The 23120-nt window shown below is 34.2% G+C and overlaps 1 protein-coding gene across 1 annotated transcript in view; it reads right to left on the bottom strand.

Moving 5' to 3' along the window:
* The window catches only part of HCN1 (hyperpolarization activated cyclic nucleotide gated potassium channel 1), a 155052-nt gene that overhangs the window by 29833 nt on the left and 102099 nt on the right, over positions 1-23120 (bottom strand). Inside the window, exon 4 of the mRNA XM_039345685.1 lies at positions 16043-16261. Coding sequence (XP_039201619.1) covers positions 16043-16261 — 219 coding nt within the window. The remainder of the gene's footprint in view (positions 1-16042; positions 16262-23120) is intronic.

Consider the following 23120-nt stretch of genomic DNA (forward strand, 5'->3'; position numbering starts at 1 on the left):
ATGAAGATGAACTTGTCAACCAGCTATGTCAATCCTGCTCATACCACAGGGAAAAAAAATTGTAATAAGAGGGAATAAAATAATGATCCCACGAATGAAAATTAATGGTCAATCTTTAGGGTCAAGCCAACCTAAATCCCAGAAAAGTAAGTGGAAAAATGAAGGCCTTATTTTTTTAGAAAACCTTTTGAACAATTATTGTTTTTAAATTGGAGTAGACCTCATGCTCTGCTGATTAAAACAATTAGGCTTTGAGTTATACAAGTTGGAGGCTGTTGAGCTACTTGTCCTAGACCTAAGCCTTGATCTCTACCTTAAAAGAAGGAAGGACAGAGGAATATTTGAAAAAAAAAATATTGCAGAGAAATCCTTTATACAACTACCATAAAAGTAGGCAGGAGTTAATGCCTTATAAGGAATATATTATCCCTCCCCAAAAGATCCCATTTCTAAGAACGTTAATGCTTTCCAATTCTAACCTATGGCAATTTTTTTCTAATTGACTTTAAAATCTCAAAGAGGTTTGAACTGAATGGTGGGCCCAGGAATCGCAAACTGTAAAATCCAGTTGAATCATGCCAGCTCTGAATGTTGAATTTCCAATTCAAATTGATTCAGGGCTGATTAGCATATGGCTCTTTTTATGGTTCGCCTATGGCTAATTGGAGCATGAAAGCAGTGACCTTGTCTTTTTGTTGCCTCTGCAACGTACTGTATGTGTGCACTGGCTTTTTGCTGTATTACTTTCACTTTTTTATTGTTATGTACACACTGCCCTGGGATTCTTTCTAGAGAAGAAGCTGCTAGTACAATATAAAATACATATATACGTGAAAATTCCATTTAAGTATCTGTCACTGAATTTGTCCTTAAATTGTGATAGTCAGTAAAGAGTCAAATGGAGACCTATTAACTCTTCCCCATTCCCCAGGCCCCCAAAATGTTTGAATCGGATCTCCTTGCTATCCACAATGGGGAAAAAGCTCCCATTACCAGAGGAGGGGGCTTTCATTCCATTGTAAATAGCAACTGTAAATATTTTTATTGTGGCAAATGTGCCCATCTATAAAAATTTACATATGACCTAGTTTTTGCAATGCTTCCTTGTTACTCAGTGGTTCTAACCAAATACAGAATATCCATAGACATCCATTGTTAACTATGATGATGGCAAAGAGACAAAACATGCATCGTCAGTGACATTACAATGCAGGTTCCACCCTTTCACACCATCTTATCTAAATCCATCAATAGCTGAGTTTGTGTTATTTAGTAGTTTTTTTTTCATTTCCCCTGCCTTGACCCTCTTCTGCAGACACCTAAGAATATGTCTTCAGCTAACTATAGCAATAGCACTTAGACCTATATACCGCTTCACGGTGCTTTAGAGCCCTCTTTTTGCAGCCCTGTAAAACCTCTCTGAGCGGTTTACAGAGTCAGCTCCCAACAATCTGGGTCCTTATTTTACCGACCTCAGAAGGATGGAAGACTCAGTAAACCTTGAGCCGATCAAACTCCTGGAGTGAGCAGTGAGTTAGCCTGCAGTGCTCCAGGCTGCCTGCAATGCTGCATTCTAACCACTGCACCACCAGGGCTCTACCTACCAAGTAGCCTAATTTTTCTATTTTAAATTCTAAATTATTTTATTTTTGCACTGCTTAACTCTATTACCACTACTTCAGATTTTTATTACTATACTGATCCATACTAGATCCATACTCCTTGAAGCAGTGTTTCTCAAGTGTGCTGCTCGAAAATGTGTGGACTTCAACTCCCAGAATTCCCCAGCCATCATGTTTGAGAACTTTGGCTTAGAATATAATTCTGATAAGGTAAATTGTATTTGAGGGCTTTGGCTCATCTGTTTTTAAATCCTTGGAAGCCACAGTTGCATTAGAATCTTAAAGTCTCCACGTGTCTGGCAATACGAAATACAAATACAAATTAACTATATGGTTAACTTATACCGATGGAAAGAAAATCAAAAGCTACGCTGTATCTTTTTTCTTAATTTTTCTATTTTTCCTTTATTTTTTATTTCTCTCATTCTTTTTTCCTTTTTAACTTTATATTAATTTTAGGTTTTATATTCTTTTTAAAAATCTTTCCTATGGAAAATTAATATAAAAAATAAAAAATAACAAATGGAAAGATTTAAATTAGATAAGAAGAATTATGGATTTCAAAAGTATGAAACTTAATTTGATGTAGAGCTCTGTACAAATGAGGACCTTCTTACTGCTAAGATGTATAAATTATTATTTAAAATGGAAACAGAAAACAAACAAGTTAAAGACTGTATGATGAAATGGGAAAAAACTTTGCTAGATATAAATACAGATGTAGATGTAGATATAGATATGAAAGGGAAATATGTGGAAGAAAGGGATAAATTTACATTGAACTATAATCTTAAAGATAATTTTTATAAAATGATACATTGTTGCTACATGATATTAAACAATTAAAATGAATAAGAGGCTTTCAAATATTTGTTGAATACGTAGTCAAACTGAGGGAACAATTTTTTATCTTTGTGGATATGTAATAAAGCTAGAAAATATTGCAATCAAGTATTTAGTTTGATACAGAAGGTTTTAAAAGTGAAACCAAAGATTTTTCTTTGGGTTTAATGGACAAACAAATGGAAACATCTTATGGAACTTTGTTGTTATATATGATAACGGCAGTGAGATTTTTATATCCTTAAGGCAGAAGGACGTACAAATACCTACAATGGAAGAATGGATAGTGAAGTTGGTGGAAATGGAGGAGATGGTAAAATTGACATAAAAGACTTTAGAACTTTTTGTAAGAAACTGAAAAAAAATGAAAAGGTGATTTAGGCATTTGATTATTAATATTATATGGCATTATCAATATAATATAGACAAATGTTAACTATAAAGTAAAGTCTGATGCATTCTTATATCATATCTGTACCAAAGAAAGTTGGACGTCATTTTTTTCTATTTTCTTTATGAATACATAAATACAAAATTTTCCACTTTTACTTTTGTTCCCTTCTGAGCCTTTTTCTTTTTTAAAATTTTCTGTTTGATTATTTATCTTTTAGCTTTGTATCTTTTTGAAAACCAATAAAGTTATTAAAAAAACTTTAATAAAATTATTACAATTGGTACAGATTGCAATGGTGCAGACAGTTTTGCTTTGCTCTAAGATGACGCAACCAACACCATTGTTGTGTGAGCTGCACCAGTTGCTGTATGGCTTCCTGGTCCATTTTAAAATGTTGGTTATCACTTTTAAAGCTTTTTATGGCATGGGACAAGATTATATGAGGCACCACCTCAGCTAATGGAATCAGACCAACCCACTCAATCCACCAGAAGGGGCATGCTGCAGTCCCCCATCAGTCAAAGTGTTTCAGCTGGCAGCCTCTAGAAGAAGAGTCTTTTCTGCTGTGGTCACTAGTTTTTGGAACATCTTGCCACCTTAAATTAGTTTTGTCCCCAACCTCCGGACTTATTGGAAGAGTCTTAAAATCTGGCTTTGCTGGTTGGCTTGGGATCCTGGCAGGGACACTCAGTGTTGGAAGTGGCTGGTGGACAAATAGGGAAGATGCCACCACTTGTTAATATTTTAATATTGATGATTTTAAATGTAAGCCTCCCAAAATTGCTTTGCAGAGTGAGATGGGTGGCATATCAATTTAATAAATAAATAGTAAAGGAAAAAAAATAGAAGAATCCTCTTTTACCCAGATTTTGGAATGTTGTGTTTGTTTTATCTGCTATTTTGCTGTTGTTAAATTAACAATTTAGAAGAATCATTGAGTTATGAAAGAATGACAAATTTACCAAGAATTCTTTTTTTTGCTGCTTGAAAAATGTATTCTGCAAAGATGAGAGAGCCATCTGCTGAGTCATCATTAATAAGAACTACTTTTGAAAGGGATTAAAGGTTGTTATGGGGAAGGTCACTGTTTAGTCTTCAATACCAGATGTTATAAAAAAGATGAATTTACTGTGAGAGTATTGTGACTAATATTGCCTAATTACTGGAGATTGAGCCAGCTGATCTTGATTGGTTCATGCTTGGAAAGAGACAGATTCAGAGAACTAAGCCCAATTGCTCTGCAGAGTGCATTAGAAATATTACAAAGGTTATGTAATGGATACTGACATCAGCAAAGTCATAAGTCACCTAACCACCAGTCTTTGCATCAGAATACCATAATGTTTCCATTATAAAAATACATACCTCTTCAACAGCTCACAGTCTGTAGGGAACAAATAAGTAGGGAACAAGATAGTAATTGTAAAACAAACAAAAGTAAATGTTAAACAAACAAACAAACAAAAAACCCAACTCAAATCCACCTCAATATGGGTCAGAAAGAGAGGAGAGATGAGTAAGATTGCCAGCTCCTGAAACTGCAGCCTAGGATGAGTTAGATGAAATTTTACAGCTATTTTTCAAAAACAGCCTAATGCCTACCTTCTTGAGGTGGGGATAATAAAGTAATCAGTGTATCACAGTCTTGATTTTCCTGAATGAATTTAAAATATTTTTTATAGCAATCAACTTGCAAAACCCATCTATAAGCATTCTAGATGATTTAAGTGCACAGAAATTAACCAATATTTTCAAAAAATAAGATAATCTGGGAGTTTAGTTTAATTGAAAAAACTGTAAATTATCAAAAAAAGTTTAAAAATTATATTAAAATCTAGACACAGTCTACAATTCAGTAGAACAAGAGGCATTGACAAAAGAATTGAAAATAATCAAACAAAATTTTTTTGAACACGCAAATAAACCAGGGAGGTGGCTTGCCTACAAATTAAAAAAGAAAAGGAAAAAAGATTTATTCAGGAACTGCAGGACAAAAATGGAGAGATGCTATATAAAATAGAAGAAAAGAAAAAAAAATTCAGAAGTATTTTGAGTCCCTATATAAAAAAGAGGAAACAGAGGAGGAGGATATAAAACAATATTTAAAGGCCAATGGTCTTTCAGAATTGAAAGAAGAATAAAAAGAACTATTGAATAAAAAAATAACAGCAATGGAATTAAGAGTGGCAGTACAAAAGCAAAAAAATAATAAGGCTCTGGGGCCAGATGGTCTACCTGGGGAAGTATATAAGACCTTATATGAAGATTTGGAAATGACACTATTAGAGGTATATAATGATGTATTGGAGAAAGCCAAATTACCAGACTCGTGGACAGAAGCCAACATAACCCTCATTCCAAAAGAAGATACAGATCCAAAACAAATAAAAAATTATAGGCCAATCTTGTTGAATTCGGACTATAAAATGTTTACTACAATAATGGCAGAACGACTAAAAATAATATTAAATCAAATAATGTATTCTGATAAAAATGGTTTTGTATCAAATAGACAAATTAGGAATAATACAAGAATTGTACTGAATGTTTTGGAATATTATGAAGCACATCCTGAAAAACAGGTTGCATTAATATTTTTAGATGCCCAGAAGGCTTTTGATAATCTTAATTGGCAATTTATGTTTCAACAGCTAGAAAATATGAAATTTGGCGAGAAATTTGAACAAATAATAAAGTCAATATATAGAATACAAAAGGCCAGAGTAATAATAAATGGGGAAAATACAGAGAAGATTGAAATTAACAAGGGTGTAAGACAGGGATGTCCAATGTTACCTCTACTTTATATTCTAACGTTAGAAGTGCTACTAACTCAAATTAGAAATAACAAAGAGATAAGGGGATTAAGGATTAAAACATAAGAATATAAGATACAGACATTTGCAGATGATTTGGTGTTTTTTATAGAGGAACCGTTTGAAAGAGGTAGAATTTTAATAGATGAAATAGAGAATTATGAAATGGTGGCAGGACTAAAAATAAACAAAGAAAAGACTAAAATATTAGTTAAAAATTTAACTGAAAAACAAAAAAAAGGGATTAGAAGAAAATTTGGGGTTGCAAATAGTAAAAAAGGTTAAATATTTGGGAATTTGGCTCACCGCAAGATGTTCCTCAATAAAAGAAGATAATTATAAAAAATTGGCACTATGTATACAAAAAGATTTAGAGACTTGGGGGAAATTACAATTATCAATGTTAGGAAGGATTTTGGCGATCAAAATGAATGCTTTACCAAGAGTGTTCTAGCTCTTTCAAACAGTTCCAATAAAACTGGGGAAATTTTTTTTGATGAATTAAATAAAATGATTAATAAATTTATATGGCTAGGTAAAAAAGCATGAATAAATGTTAAAGCATTACAAGATAGTAGAAGTAGAGGTGGCCTTGGACTCCCAAAATGGGAAACTTACTATCAAGGAGCTGGACTGCTTTGGATTAGTGACTGGATAAATTTAGAAAATAAAAGGGTCCTTACAATTGAAGGTCACGATCTACAAGTTGGATGGCATGCTTTTCTATGGGGAAAAGATAAAAAAATTCATACGTATTTCTTCCAACATCAGATAAGGGATGCATTAATTTGGATATGGGGAAAATTTTTTAAAAAAATACTATACGAAAATTCCAATTTGGATTTCACCAATGGAGGCGATGATTCATCCAAACACATTAGATAAAACAAAAATGGTTAGGTATAAAGAATTATTAAATAACCAAGGGAAGTTAAGATCAAGAGATGAATTAAAAGAACAGGGAATAATCATAGATTGGTGGCCATATGCACAGGTAAAATCAAAATATAATAAACATATGGAGGAGTATGGGATACATCAAACATTACAGCAATTAGATAAAATATTGATAAACAAGGGATAAATTTTGTTAACAAAAACCTATATAAACTCCTATTAGAAATTGAATTTGAAGAAGAAATAGTAAAGGGCTCGATGATAGCATGGACCCGAAATATAGGCAGAAGTATAGGACTGGATGAATGGGAAAGAACTTGGAAAGTAAATTGCAAATTAACGTTATCAACTGCGTATAAAGAAAACCAAATTAAAATGTTTTACAGATGGCATCTAGCACCGGCGAGATTGGCTAAAATTTATAAAAATATGAATCCAGATTGTTGGAAATGTAAAATCAATGAGAGAACATTCTATCATATGTGGTGTCAATGCCCCAAAGCAAAAATCTACTGGGAGCAGATAAGAAGATGGCTACTGGAAATAACAAAACAACAAATTGAACTCAAGCCCGAAATATTTTTACTAGGTATAATTAATCCAAAAATTGAAAAACGACTCCAATACATCATTATACATATTATAAGGGTGGCACATATTGCATATGCGCAACAGTGGAAAAGTGAAAACATACCAACAAATGCAAAGATTATAGGAAAGATTTTAGACTATGCAGAGATGAATAAACTAACTCTAGAAATGAAAGACAAAGAAAATACGGAATTCTATGAGGTATGGGACATGTATTATAGTTGGTTAGAATTGAGGAATAAAAAAGTAAGAGAAGTAATGTAAATAATTGTTAATAAACGTACCATATATGCTGGCGTATAAGGCGACTTCCGCAAGCGTTAAAATCAGCGCCGAAGTTGGGGGTCGTCTTATACGCTGAGTCGTCTTATATGCCGGAAATACTGGTAGTTTCCGGCGTATAAGACGACGTTCTAGGAATGCGACTCGGTGCCAAAGACGGGGGTCGTCTTATACGTCGGGTCGCCTTATATGCCGGCATATACGGTAAGAGATATAGGACATAGTATTGTTAAGGAAAAAGGAGAATTTATTGTGTATTGTGTATTTTGTCTGTTTGAAAAGAAAAATAAAAAATTTAAAAAAAGACTAAGTGAAGTGAAAAAAACCAGCAACATGCTGCTCAGTGTAATTGGTTTACAAAGCAGCAGGTTAAATTTCTGCCACAAAGATCCTTGAGCTCCTTCAAAATCTTTAAAATTAGCAAAGGAAAGTTTTGCTCTACTAGGGTCCAATTAGAAAGGACTATATAGTCTATCACAGTCAGCTAATCCTTTGAAGGGTGTATAAATACCTGTAATGTTATTTATTCAATGTTTTTCCTTTGTTCTTTAGGTGAAACAGAAGGTTCGGTGCTTTCATTTCTATGTTTGAATAAACGCAGTTAATAATTATTAATTAGTCAATTCAGTGTCCAAATCTGGATATTTAACTATGCTCTGGCTTGAAATAAGTTATTTTTGAAATTTTGGTTCACAAAATCAGTTCATTTTATAAAATTAAATTAAGAAGACTGAAACATAAATGTATTAAATACATGAATGGTAAATATTAAAGAATATTATGGCTTACTGAATTTGTTGAACCAGTTTAGCCATCATTTCATTATCCCTAGATTGTATACTAAGAATACATATCAGTTTATATGTCTATATCACTCTCTCTGTCCCTTGTCCCTAGTCTCTTCAAAGCAGATACTTTTTCTTCCAGGAAATTCTAACTGTATTCTATAATCACACATGTGTACCTTATTAGATATTAAGTGCTCCTCTTATCTTGTCACTTTCTCCTCCTTATTAATGAGACACTCTCCTTACAGTTGGGGCTTTTACAAAAGAACTGCCTCCAGTAATTTATCAAAACTAAGCTGACACAAAGAACTCATTTGCCTTTCACTTTCTCACCTTCTCTGTGTTTTCTCCTTGCATCCCATGTAATTAGAAAGTATTGTGCAGAAGTCCTTAAATAATGGATTGCTTCCCACAGACTTTGCTATGTGGTACAATCAGCTGTGTTTGCAAGCCCCGTCTGGGAGATTCTACTCAAGAGTTCCTTCTGTTTCTCTGGGTTTTACAGTTGTCCAATTCTGAGCTGCTAATTACTTCTAGGTACATCGGCTAAATGATTGCTTTTCTGCATAATTCAAACCAAATATCTCAGAAACAAAGTAGGGGTCTAACACTGTTAAAGATATGAGACATTATCTGCCAATAAAATTAATGGGACTGAAAGCAGCTTAAAAATCCACAACTTTTGCTGGACAGTACCCAACCTGGGCACGCCAATATTCCAAACAGCTTACATAGTCATATGCTTCAAGATTCACCTCAGGGAATAGGGAGGCCTATTTAGGAGGGAGATCCAAAATCTCGGATGCTTTCATCTCAGTTTTCAATATATGCTGTGGAAAAGTAAAATTATTAGGAAAATACTTGAAATCATTAAAACTACTCGGGGAGGGAAAGAGAAAGAGAGAGAATATAAAGGTAAATAATTAAAGCTGACTTTTCACTCCAGTGAATTAAGTCATAAAAGCTTGTCAAGCAAGCTCACCCAAGAAGAGGGGAGAGCTGCACTCAATGTTGCCATGAAATTTGGCATGAGAACCCAGGGAGGATATGTCTTCACACTTCTCTCTTTTTCACATCAACCTGTTGGAAATTCCCATAACAATTTTGTGGGTTTCTTTTGTAATTGCTATTTCACTATTGCTGGACTCCCTAAAATACCTTGCTGAGAAAAATCTTGCCTTCAAATGTTGAAAGCGAAAAAACATTGTTTTTATTTTAAAAAGTATTGTCTCTTTTTCTTACATTTTTAACAGTCACACTTTGGAAAAGCTTGAGTAACATCTAGATATATGGAAAGACAGAAATGAATCAATCTGTTCCTCCTAGGAATACGTTCTTGAGAAGTTAATGCCCACTTTTTAGCCTGGAAAGATATTTCAACTGAAAAAAACCCCAAAATCTAAAAAAGCACTAGCATTTGCACATATCAGTGTCCTACCAACAGCTGTAATTGAGAGCACATGCAAACACATTATTTATGAGCTAAGACTATGCCCTTGTGGAGCGACCACTGAATCCATAACCCATATCCTGTTACGCCGTGCCTTGTAATATGATGCTTTATAACTCCCTATTTGGTGAAGCATCCCAGCAATTTTGCTCAATTTTTATGTCTAATCACTTTCATCAAATCAGTTTGATTCTGTTTCCTTGAATATAGTTATTTTTGTTGTACTGTCTGTAAAACACATCCTGGCATATTTTATATTATATTTAACTTGAAAAGTAACCTTTTAATTATTTTGTTAAATCTGTTAAATCATATTGTTATGAACAGCAACAGTAGTAGCGACTACTATAACTACTTGGACCAATTTAATCTTCATCTGAATTAGGTTTAATAAATCTCAAATTTATACACACACACACACACACACACACATATATAAATTTTATGTTCAAATTAATTTTCACAAAATGAATGAAAGCTCTGTTTAGGTGAGAAAAAAGAGCTGTGTAGCATTTTAGATTTGATGTTGAAAAAAATAATACTTTGGAATACATGGGTAAATAGCATTGGTCTGCACTCTTCAAAGCAGCTGCACATGACACTATTCAATATTTTCCTAATATTATGAACACTGGTGCTGTGTAAAATCTGTTTCATGGTTTCACCAAAAAGATTTCATTGACAAAAGTTTCTGTGCTATTGCCTTACTGGCACATGCTTGACAATTTCTTCCAAATTTCTGTTGGTAGCATTTCAGAGTTTATTGTTAGAAGTAGCACTGCCAACTATGTTTTTACACAGCAAATGTCACATTTTCCCAATCTGGTGGGGAAAAAAATAATATGGGATGAGTTCTTTCCTGATTTTTTGAGAACCCTAGGAAGCTCTAGAGCAGTGTTTCTCAACCTTGGCAATTTTAGAATGCATTGATTTCAACAATGTGGAGTTCAAGGTACAGGTATAGTATAGTAGTAACTGTGAGAGGGATCTCGGAGTCCTAGTGGGCAATCACTTAAATATGAGCCAGCAGTGTGCTGCAGCTGCCAAAAAAGCCAACACAGTGCTAGGCTGCATTAACAGAGGGATAGAATCAATATCACGTGAAATATTAATAACACTTAACAATGCCTTGGTAAAGCCACACTTGGAATACTGCATCCAGTTTTGATCACCACAATGTAAAAATGATGTTGAGACTCTAGAAAGAGTACAGAGAAGAGCAACAAAGATGATTAGGGGACTGGAGGCTAAAATATATAAGAAAGTGTTGCTGGAATTGGATGTGTCTAGTTTAACGAAGAGAAGGACGAGGGGGGACATGATAGCAGTGTTCCAATATCTCAGGGGCTGCCACAAAGAAGAGGGAGCCAAGCTATTCTCCAAAGTGCCTGAAGGCAGGACAAGAAGCAACAGATGGAAACTAATCAAGGAAAGAAGCAACCTAGAACTAAGGAGAAACTTCCTGACAGTTACAACAATTAACCGGTGGAACAACCTGCCTCCAGAAGCGGTGAATGCTCCAACACTGGAAGTTTTTAAGAAGAGACTGGACAGGCATTTGTCTGAAATGGTATAGGGTTTCCTGTCTGAGCACGGGTTGGACTAGATGACCTCCAAGGTCCCTTCCAACATCATCATCATCATCATCATTATATCTTAACATTGCCAAGGTTGAAAAACACTGCTCTAGATCTTTGAAAGGACAATTGTAGAACAAAACATTGGAGATCCATGCTCATAAATTCCTCAGCTGCAAGAACATCTTATTCTTTTCATACCAATTGCAACAAAATCTCTTTCTTTTCCCAGGAAATACACTCTCGTATCTTTTTGTAAAGCAAGAAAAGCTTGGATTTTTAAGAGAGCATTTGGAGACATAAATCTGTGTGGTGGATTTTTTAAAACTCTCCTACATGTTTTTCCTATTTTTCCCTTTATGTTAGTATCATAACTTTATTTATTTGTATCCTGCTTTTATTATTTGGACAAACAGCTCAAGATGGAGACTATATCCAAGACACTTTCCTCCTCCTATTTTCCCCACAACAACAACTCTGGGAGGTGAGTTGGGTTGATAAAGAGTGAATGGCCCAACGTCACCCAATGGCTTTTGTAGCTAAAGTGGGACTGGAACACATTCACGGTCTCCAGCTTTCTAGCTTGGTGCCTTAACCACTAAACCAAACTGGCTCACTTTTTTATTATGATTATTACTACTTTATGATTCATTTGGATTTCAGCTACCCAGATGCTAGAATTGAGTAGAATATATACATGGGTATGTGTGTATGTGTATATATAAATAAAATAAATACAAAATAAAAATCTAAATAAATTATAGAAGGAAGTTCTCTTTCAATAAATTGAATGAGAACTGATGAAAAACATGTTTTTTTATATATAAAAAGCTCTATTTAAATGTTTGCTAATTATACTGTGCTGTCTGAAACTATTAAAATTAGATATTTATATCAGGAGACAACAGTAAGTAAATTCAGCTGTTACTATTCCCCTGCTTTTACCTGAAATATAAATTAAAATGTTGTATATCAAATAGGTATTGACATGTGTGAAACATGAGATGTGAATTAGCTTTTGCATCTAGAATCTGCCTGAATAATGAGCTGGGATGCCATGCACCAGAAGATAAAATTTGTAGATTTAGTTTTCCACAAAATTACTTACCAACCAATTTCATTTTGCTGTGAAAGAAGGTACAGTGGCAATGAGCTTACCATGCATTTTCTGTAGAAAACTATGAGAAAATTAATTTATAATGCAAGCAGAGGGGATATTTGCATCTAAGAAAGAACAGTTTGCCTATGCCTATATAATCAGGGTAGTACAGGTCAGATTCCAATAGGATTTAACTGAAAATCATAATTTAACTGTGTATTGCATAAAGATCCACAATTCTTTACTTTCCTTAGAGATTTTCTGTTAATTTGCAGGAAGTTTCTATTCAGGAAAATGCTATTCTTTCTCTTCGGGTAGCTAAAAATCCAGATTAGATAGCTATCAACTGTGTTTGAGACTACAACTGCCATAATTCCCTTCCAGCATGGGTGATGGGTCTACTGGCCCTAAGAGGGTATAATTCCAAGGCATAAGAAAGGTAACAAGCTGAGGATTGTAAACTAAAAACAGTCTGTATAAAAGAAGGGCATTTTGCTAGATGATAAAATATATGTACTTTGCACTCAAATAATTCCAGACGCAATACTGTTGTTTGTTATAAAGATTAATAGCACCCATGCTTGACTAATGTAATGCATTCTATGTATTACTTTCTGACTGGACTTGAATTTCAATCAGCATAGACTTCAGCATTAGGCAGTCTAGGAAAGAACCAGAAAAGACCATATTTGCATTTTATTAGCTGCTGGTATTTTTCTGGATAAAGCATCTAATAATGACATTGAAGTCCTAATGGTATAACTCCAGGGTACTTCAGGCTTTTATTCATGGTTACCCGTGCCCTCCCACTCAAGCCCATGGTTCACTGAGGTCATCTAAGGAGGTTCAGCAACAGGGGCTTATCTCTCGTGAGATCTTGGAGCCAATCTTTCCCTGTAGCTGTCCCAATTTTTAAAAGGCAATCCTAGCTGAATTGAGAAGACTGACCTCTGTCTTGGTTTTCCAAAAAGTCTTCAAAACACCTCATGACCCTATGGATCACACCAAACAGGCCCCCCTCTCTTTCACAGTTTCCTGGAGTCCCCCCCCCCAAAAAAGAGTAGTTTTTATTTGGAATTCAGTAATTTTATGTAGGACAGTGATCTGGGAAAAGTTTCTCTCCTTGAATGATGTGGTCCAATTTTGATTTCTTGCTGGGCTACTATTTAACAAACTACAAAGCAAAATAGCATATTTTCAATTCAAATCTGCTTAAAGAAAGTAATGCTTTCTACAGCAGAAGTGTTTTTGTGAATAATCACAGGAAACCTTTTTTTTAAAAAAATGGCACGATTATGAAAACTGTGAACAACAATATAAATAGTTGATCCTGATGCTATTTTCTGTCACACAAAATCTATGTTTTTCCATAGTTGGCAAGATACTCAAAAGATGCAAAATGATGTTGATTCATGGAACAGAGAAATAAATAAGTACCAATCTTGTTTTTCAACTTATTTTTTAAAATGAAAATTGAATTGTGGATTAATATATTATTTCATGTCTCCTGATCTGCAAATTCTAAAAATTGGCAATATTTATGTTTGCTTTTCCAATCTAGCTATTGTCTAGCTAAGCAGACTGTTATTCGCTATTATTTTGTCAAGAATGTCTCAAGGCCTAGATTGGCCACAGAAGCATTATTGGAAATGTATGTTCGAGACAGATATTTTGCTAGTAGTCATTTATTAATTTTTAACTAAAACAATCTTTGTAGTAACATTAAAGGCAAGTGGAAGAGCACATGGCAGACACTGAGGGGAACAAGTCTATTAAAATCCCTGACTACCCATTTTGTTTGTTGAATTTATAAGCCGTTCCAATTGTTGCCAATTCTTAGGAGCATACATAATTGAAACTATGCATAAGAACAAATAAGGAAAGAATCAAATACAACAACCCAAATAAATCATAACTACATACCCATATTTATAATTTATCAGCCAAGGAACAATAACAATCCATTAATGACAAACATATCACCACTTAAAGAAGAAATAACTTCATAAAATATACACCTCTGGTGCCTTTTGGGATGGACAGGTTTAATAGTCCTCTGATTGTCTAGCAGGACCATATGGATCTTGGGAGCAATGCTATTTCAGAGAAGGAAGTAACAACTAAAAGACCTCATGGATAGCATTGATCCCAACCCTTCAGATACAAATATGCAATTAAACCTGAACACCTGTTGTATGGTAAAAAAAAGAAGTTTGAAAAAAATAAGAATTTGATATAAATATTTCCATAAGCACTGCCTCTGTACAAGAAAATCTACCTTCCTTCTTCTCCTGGCAATGGTTCTTAATGTATATTTGAAAGCAAACAAAAAGAACACAACTCTTCAGTGGCTACCAGGAAAATGGAAAAAGGGGGACAGAATATAGCTATTACAGGGTGAAGAAATAGATAATGAGAACCATTTTCTCCTCTTCCTGAATTTTCTTAGACAGTGGAAAAAGCACAGGCTCACATGTAACATCAGTTATGAGAGTGTGTGATTCTTCTAACCGTAAAACTACTTTAAGCTGGAACGACATGTACTGTAATTGGTATGCTTAACATGCTTAGTTAATATCGTAATATAATTATGCCAAGTAGCATACTTCAGAATTTCATAGCTCAAAACACCGTCAAACATTATATCTCTTAAATATGCAATTTTGAAGCAACATTTGGAATTACTGCTAGCAGAGAAAAGTTGATTTCTTGGAAATCTGGTGCAAATAATAATATGGGTGAAAAATAATAGTTCATCTTTGGAATGGCTGTATAAGACTATTAAGATAGCTTGCTTAAAAAAGATTTTTCCCCCAAGCATATTGCTCAATGGACATTTTGTATAAGCCTTGAAAGTCTGCAACACAGCAGGAAAACTTGATGAAAGCATTTATTTTATTTATACTATTACTTTCATGTGCAGACTCAATGACAATTTATTTTAAAACTCTCTCTTTCTCTCTCTCTCTCTCTCTCTCTCTCTCTCTCTGTATAATAAAATTATATAATGCTATTTGAGTTAAAACATTGCATTTTAAAATTATTTCATTTTAATACTGGCCTAACTGATTTTATATGCTATTTTTTTTACTGAGGAACTCTGGGAAATGAAGTACCAGAAGAGACATCTGGAACACCATTAGAAGAAGGCTCAGAGGCCCTTGTGAATGGTTTAGTGCAGGGGTCTTCAAACTTAGCCCTTTTATGACCTTTGGACTTCAACTCCCACAAATCCTCAGCCAGGTGCTGAGTTTATGTTTGTTTGTGAGTCCTTAAATAGATCAGAATGAATTATCTGAAGAACTATCTAACCCTTACATTCTAAGAAATTATATTCTGCAGATAGTATTCAAATTTGCTGATGCTAAAATATGGAGGTGGAAATTTTTGGAAATGGCATCTTTGGACACAACTATCATGTTGAAGTGTAATACAAAATTAGTATGTCTTTCAGACTGCATTATGTCAAATTCAAAGTGAATTGTAGTGTTTAGTTGAGGAGGGCAAAAAAAATCTGAAAAGGAATTACTTTTTTAATTTCAGTTTTATCGCTTGATGAATGATTGCATTTATCAGCAATTTTCACTACTTCAAACAGCCATATTTTAGTCAACAGAATCTATGAGACCAGTTTTCTTTTCAGTGACAAGCACCAAAGCTAACGAGATGTTGCTAAACATTACCTTCTCTTGATACTGACGTCGGGATGAATCCAAAGACTGAATCAGGGCTGTGGCATGCCCAACGAACATGGCATAACAGGTGGCCCCCACAATCATGCTCAGCATGGTTATCCAGAGATCTGACATGCTCACAGGGGCTCTGGCTCCATACCCAATGCAAAGCATATGGCTCATAGCTTTGAAGAGTGCATAGGAATACTGCTTCCCCCAGGAATTATTCTGTAAAAGAGGAGGGGAAGGGTGAACAGAGAGAAATGCTTGAGAACAAAGGAAAATAGCTTTAGGAGAATAACAGCCTTCTTATCTCAGAAGAAGCACCCCTGCATTACAACTTTCATAAATAAATAAAGATCATGGAGAAGTGGGTTGAGATTCATATAATCACAAATCAGGCATTTACACACCATGAACTTTCCTCCTTCAGAAGGATGACTAGCAAGTATTCAAGGCTCTCAGAATTTATCATGCTTTTATAATTGCCAAGTTCTATAAAACGTTATTAAAATTGAATTTGGAAAATGAACATGTAAAATACTGTATGATCCAGTGGGCAAGGAATTTTGGGTATAATGTGATGTTTGAACAATGGGAGAATATGTGGATAAAGGGTTTAAAATTCACATTAAATTATAACCTAAAAGGAAATTTTTACAAAATGATGTATTGCTGGTATTTAACACCAGATAAGTTAACTAGAATGTATAAAGACATTTCAAATGAATGTTGGAAATGTAAATGTAAAGAAGGGACTTTTTATCATTTATGATGGACGTGTGATAAGGCAAAGAAATATTGGAGTAGGATTCATATATTAATGCAGAAAAATTTTAAAGTGAACATAAAGATTAAACCAGAAACTTTCCTTATGGATCCAACAGAAAGAAAACTGGGAAAAAAATTTGGAACTCTGATTTTATATATGATGACAGCAGCAAGATTGCTCTACGCACAAAAGTGGAAGGATGCTTCGATTCCTATCATGGATGAATGGTTACAAAAACTGATGGGATTAGCAGAGATGGCCAGATTGACTGTGCTGATAAAAGAAAAGAATGTAAGTACTTTTGTTTCTACTTGGAAACTGCTTCTGGACTTTATGCTTGAGGTGGGAAAAAATGATATTATGATTTTGGGTTTTACCGATTAGACTGATTTGTCGATGCAGAAATGACTAATGCATACTACTACAGAAATGTAAAAACTTGAGATTTGATTTTAACGTCTGATTTTACTGCAACAGAGAGATTCGGAAGTCAATGCCTTTTGTTTCTTCCTCTCCCTTTCTTCACACCTTTTTTGTTTTCCTTTTTTCTACTGTTGTTCCCTACTAATTGCTTTTGTATTTTCACATTTTATGTTATAAATGAATAAAACTAATAATAAAAAAAGAATTTATAATGCCTTTTTATACATGAAATATAAATGGTACATATGTATTAAAAAAAATATTATTCATTTGTTCATACACATACGTACATGGATTTATGTGCCATCCATGTATGTGTATATGTTTATGTCTGTATATGTTTATGTGTTTGTACACATACAGACATATAGACATTTGCACATGCACACTAATGTATTAAAATCTTTAGATAGAGCTGACTATGCAATTAGAACAACTGTCTGTAGCTTTCTCTCCTCTAGCCTCTTCAGGTAATAGATTGCAAATGTTGATTGCACAACATCTGTTTGGTTCAGAACTCCTAAAATTATAGGAATATATCCTGCTCTGGGATTCTTATTTGATAGACATATTACAGTTATTCAAAATTCTTTCATGGGGCACAAATATCTATGAAGTAAAATTAGATAGTGTAAGTTTATCAAATCCAAGATAATTTGAATTATCATAGTTTCCCCTGAAATGCTCTCTTTGGTTCAAGGCACATGAATAAGAAACAATATCAAAATGTTTGAAAGGGAATCCTGAAATCTCAAATAATAATAATAATAATAATGACGATGATGATGATGATGATAAATTTGGAAGGGACCTTGGAGGTCATCTAGTCCAACCCCCTGCTCAGGTAGGAAACCCTATACCATTTTGGACAAATGGCTGTCCAATTTCTTCTTAAAAACTTCCAGTGTTGGTGCATTCACAGCTTCTGGAGGCAGGCTGTTCCACTGGTTAATTGTTCTAACTGTCAGGAAGTTTCTCCTTAGTTCTAGGTTGCTTCTCTCCTTAATTAGTTTCCACCTGTTGCTTCCTGTCCTGCCTTCAGGCATTTTGGAAAATAGCTTGACTCCCTCTTCTTTGTGGCAGCCCCTGAGATATTGAAACACTGCTATCATGTCCTCACTTCTCTTTGTTAAACTAGACATACCCAATTCCAGCAACCGTTCCTTATATGTTTTAGCCTCCAGTCCCCTAATCATCTTTGTTGCTCTTCTCTGTACTCTTTCTAGATGCTCAACATCTTTTTTACGTCGTGGTGACCAAAACTGGATGCAGTATTCCAAGTGTGGCCTTATCAAGGCATTGTAAAGTGGTATTAATACTTCACGTGATCTTGATTCTATCCCTCTGTTAATGCAGCCTAGCACTGTGTTGGCTTTTTTGGAGGCTGCAGCACACTGCTGGCTCATATTTAAATGATTGTCCACTAGGACTCCGAGATCCCTCTCACAGTTACTACTATTGATGTACAAATGTTCAGATAGTGTTGTCTTTTTTTACCAGTTGTATAAAATGAGAAGGAAGGACTCACTGGAGAAGAGCCTAATGCTGGGAAAGATTGAGGGCAATAGAAGAATGGGATGAAAGAGAATGAGGTGGCTGGATGGAGTCACTGAAGCAGTAGGCGTGAGCTTAAATGGATTCCAGAAGATGGTAGAGGACAGGAAGGCCTGGAGGAACGTTGTCCATGGGGTCGTGATGAGTCGGACATGACTTCACAACTAACAACAACAATATTTCATGTCCTTTAATTCCAGTGCTGTTAATTCTGGGGGGGGGGGTGTCCAGAAACTCTATTTAGAAGAGTTTAAGCATGCCATATCACAAATGTATTTTTGGGAGGGGGTTGATTGGGGAGTGATAGACTAGAGACCCCTGCCTTTATTATCAACCTGGTGGCATTTTGAAGTCCCTTCTACACCTCTAAAGGCCTCCATATCTTCTGTGGATTGTTGCAGAGGTTGAACTACTGTTCCACAATAGATACAGAAATCTGCATTTAATTGTGATACTTTGGGTTTTGTTTCCCACTGAGAGCAATGACATTGTTTGAATACATAGAAACATAGATATTTCCATGCTATTTTACCTTCTTCTTTAACCCTCAAGATCAATTATGAGAATTTAAAGATCTAGTACAATTGTTCATTCTAGTTACTGATATCAGCAAAGTCTGAACTAGAAATACATACTTTCAGATGCTTAATGCTTCTTTCAATAATAGTTCACAAAGGAAGAATTATTTTTTAAGGGAAATGAGGTCATTAAAACCAAATTTGTTTACATGGGTTCCAATATGAACATAAGACCTGAGCATGAAAACTACATGGCTGCATGCAATAATTTTCATAACCAGGATTATAGAACATTTTTCTTAGAATTAATAACTTTTAAAAGCTTCTGAAACATTAATAAATTAAAAAAACAAACACTTTCTGTTACTCAAAATCCTACTTTTTTCTCAAAGGAGAAAAACAATACACTATAAATGCTTATCACTGCCTTCAGATTAACTGAATTAAACAGAGAAACAGTAACCCAAGGAGCGAAATAAACTATTAAAGACAGTAATTGTGACAAATACCAAAGCTGTTTTATCTGAGGATTGATTATATAATCAAGCCTGAGGGTACCAGAAAATCTTCACATTTGTAAAAAGCAGTGATCACTGATTATTTGCAATTAGTCTACCAAGTCTAAGCCTTAATTTAGAAGTATTCTTCGGCAAACTCTATTTAAATATAACCCTGTTCTATGTTTAAAGGTGTGTTGTACTCTTTTTAGTCAGAAAGATGCATCCTTCTAAATATTGGCTTCATGCAGCTAAGGAACAACTAAGGGAACAATTATTTTTGCTGGGAAATCATCTGTGGAAACAAAAGATGTCCACTGCCAGCAGAGAAAGGATTATAGCTGTTTCACCATAACTTCTGCTTTGATATTCATGAGAGCCAGTACTGCTGTTGATCTCCAGAAGTTCAGCAGTCTTGGGAGTTAATTGTAAATCTCCAAGACTCAGTCCATTCATTCTCCCAAAACTGACCTGATAATAGTGACAGCTGTGGAATCAGTACTGTTACTATTTTTCCTTTGAACCTAATGGGAGAAAAAATAATGACATGATTCTGCCCAGTTTTTGCTAAGTCACCCAGCTAGCAGGGCCAAGAATACAATACTTCCAATATTATACAACCTCTACCATCATCACTACTTAATACAAGTTTGTTCTGCAAATCCCACTGAAAATAAGATTTATATTTTTCAGACTGACATTTCCTACTAGTGCTTCTTGTCAGTTTAGTTTAATATATCTTATTATGACGAAGATCAGTTAGTTCCAGGCCTCAACAAATTTATGAATCTTGATCCAGATATTGTTTTATATGCCTGGTTCAGAGAAGATTTATTTATTTATTTATGAGACTTATATATCATCATGGATTAACCATGGTCAAGTTGGTTCTTCCTAAAAAGAGAGAAAAAAACTGCACATATAGTACAGTACATGATAACCGTATCTTTAGTTATACAACAGTGTTTTAACTTGAGTTGGGTGGGGTTACTCCTAGGAAAGTCTCCCATTGTTAAGCAGATCAATTCTATTGCCACATGGCAGCTTTATTCATCATCACCATTTATCCATACTTTGACATTCAAAGGCAAATTGGCTTTCAAGGGTGAAGGTTGTTGTCTAACTGAGGCTATCCTTTTTTTCCTTCAGCTCTTGGTTACAGCTGGATAGCCCCAGCTGCTGCAATCTGGTAGCAAAGATCTGCAAAATTGCTATTGCTTCAAAACATATGCTTCTGCTATGCTGAAAAGAGAAAGCAGATTTACTGTATAGCAGTTTCTTGGGATATTTTGAGCCTAAAATACTTAGACTGTTCATTTGTTGTACACTGGGAAACTCATGCTATTTCCAGCATTTGTGAATAAAATGATCTTTTTACAGGTTTAGCTCAAAACAACCAAAAACTAGCTGAAAGGGGATGGAAAGATATTTCTGGCTCCTGTATTTCATAAATACACTACATAACTATTTAGAGTATCAAGCTATAAAAATATCTATTTTTAAATATCAGATTTAATTCATGTATTAATTTAAGTTATATGATTGTAAACATAATATTTTTTTCTTCTGTTTTCTCAAGAATTAGGCATGCTCTTAGTTATGAAAACCATCTGGGTGATTTTGAGCCAATCATTCTCTTTCAACACAACCTACTCACATGGTTGTTATTGTGGAGATATTGGAGGAGAAAAATATTAAGGGCAGTATAAAAATTAATTGTTGATTAGTTAATACTGGCAAATAAAAAACAGACACATCAATATTCTGGATATTTTTTTCTACTTCCTGGTCTAGATTACAATTCTGCTGATTTCCCTTGTAAATACTAACCAGGTTTGAGCCTCCTTAACTTTTCTTATAATTTTTATTTTCACATTAATCCAAAGTTACTAGATACATCCATCTAGCTGGGCATTAATTAAAAGAGACAATCAAATAAATCACCATAAAAATACAATGTAAGGAAAATAACATATCCTAAAAACAATTTAAAGGATGAACAATATCATTTCATAAAATTAATCTTTATAGAATTTTAAATTTCAATTTTAAATTTCAGCCCCCTAAGAATTTATTCCAATAAGATTTGAATTTTAAATATCAAAGTTTGAACTAGTGGATCAAATAATCATACTGATGACGTCAAATAGTTCTTATGAAGCTACTCAGAAGGACATAATTAAACACAAGAGAAAGTATATTACATATGCTTTGATCCCAGTACTTATTTTACTATTTAAGTGATAAGGTAGAAGAGAGCAAAAGAAGATCAAGAGAAGAAGAAAAGAAGGAAATATCTATGCAGCTGGGTTTGATCTAAAGATTATCTAATTCAGCAACCAATGTTCTATGGAAAATTAGATCCTCATGGGAAGCTTGTGTGAAAGACATCAAGAGTATAAATCTATCTTGCTATTATTATATTAAAAAGTGTTCACAATGAAATGAGAAATATATAATGTGAAGCTACTATGGCCAATAGCCACTAACAAATCCTTTGCTGATTTGTCTAATCCTCATCAAAAGCTGTGTGAATACATATTATTTCATTAGCTAAACATGGGTTCTAGTAGCACAAGGGAAGGAGAAAAGCTGCACATAATTGCATAAACCTATTTCAATGTTTTTATGGAGATAGAGAAAATCAACAGTAAAAGGTTTAAAGAGATATAAATTTGTGCGGAGGTGTAGAAAAACATGCTATTTTTCTTGTATTTATTGACTAAAAGACATAATAAATATGATGATTAAAGAACCAGTAAAACATAGGCACCGAAAAGAAACAGATCATTAATGAAATCTTCAGGGCAGGTTTTGTAGTTCTATTCATAGTTACATAAAAATAAAGCCCAACTGTATTCAGTGGTGTTTTCTTCTGACTAAACCCATTCAACTTATGACATATACTGAACAATCTATATAAATAAAAATGTAAATGTTCATTTGTTCAAAATCTTAAATCTCCGAAAGTTCTTCACCGATTACTTTGAAATTTTGAAGCAATGTTGCATTCGAATACGCATGTGTTTTTATATACCTATATTATATAGATGTCACACCTGTGACAGGTAAAAACATGCTTTTTTTGAAAAACAGCGCCATCTTTTGGACGTAATCTCTATATCTGCACTTACAATGGAACAACAAAAAATATTGTATACCCACAAGCATTGTGAAATTAAACATATTACAAACATGCGCTTTCTCTTTTCTTTCTTTTTCATTTAACCACACTGAGCCACAGCAACGCGTGGCTGGGTACACTAGTGGAATATAAAATGAGAGCAGAGCCCACCCCTTACTAGCACTGATGTTACCTAGTT

Source organism: Crotalus tigris, unplaced genomic scaffold, assembly GCF_016545835.1.
Source record: "Crotalus tigris isolate CLP2741 ecotype Arizona unplaced genomic scaffold, ASM1654583v1 scf7180000017973.899353, whole genome shotgun sequence".
In the NCBI taxonomy this organism is placed as follows: domain Eukaryota; kingdom Metazoa; phylum Chordata; class Lepidosauria; order Squamata; family Viperidae; genus Crotalus; species Crotalus tigris.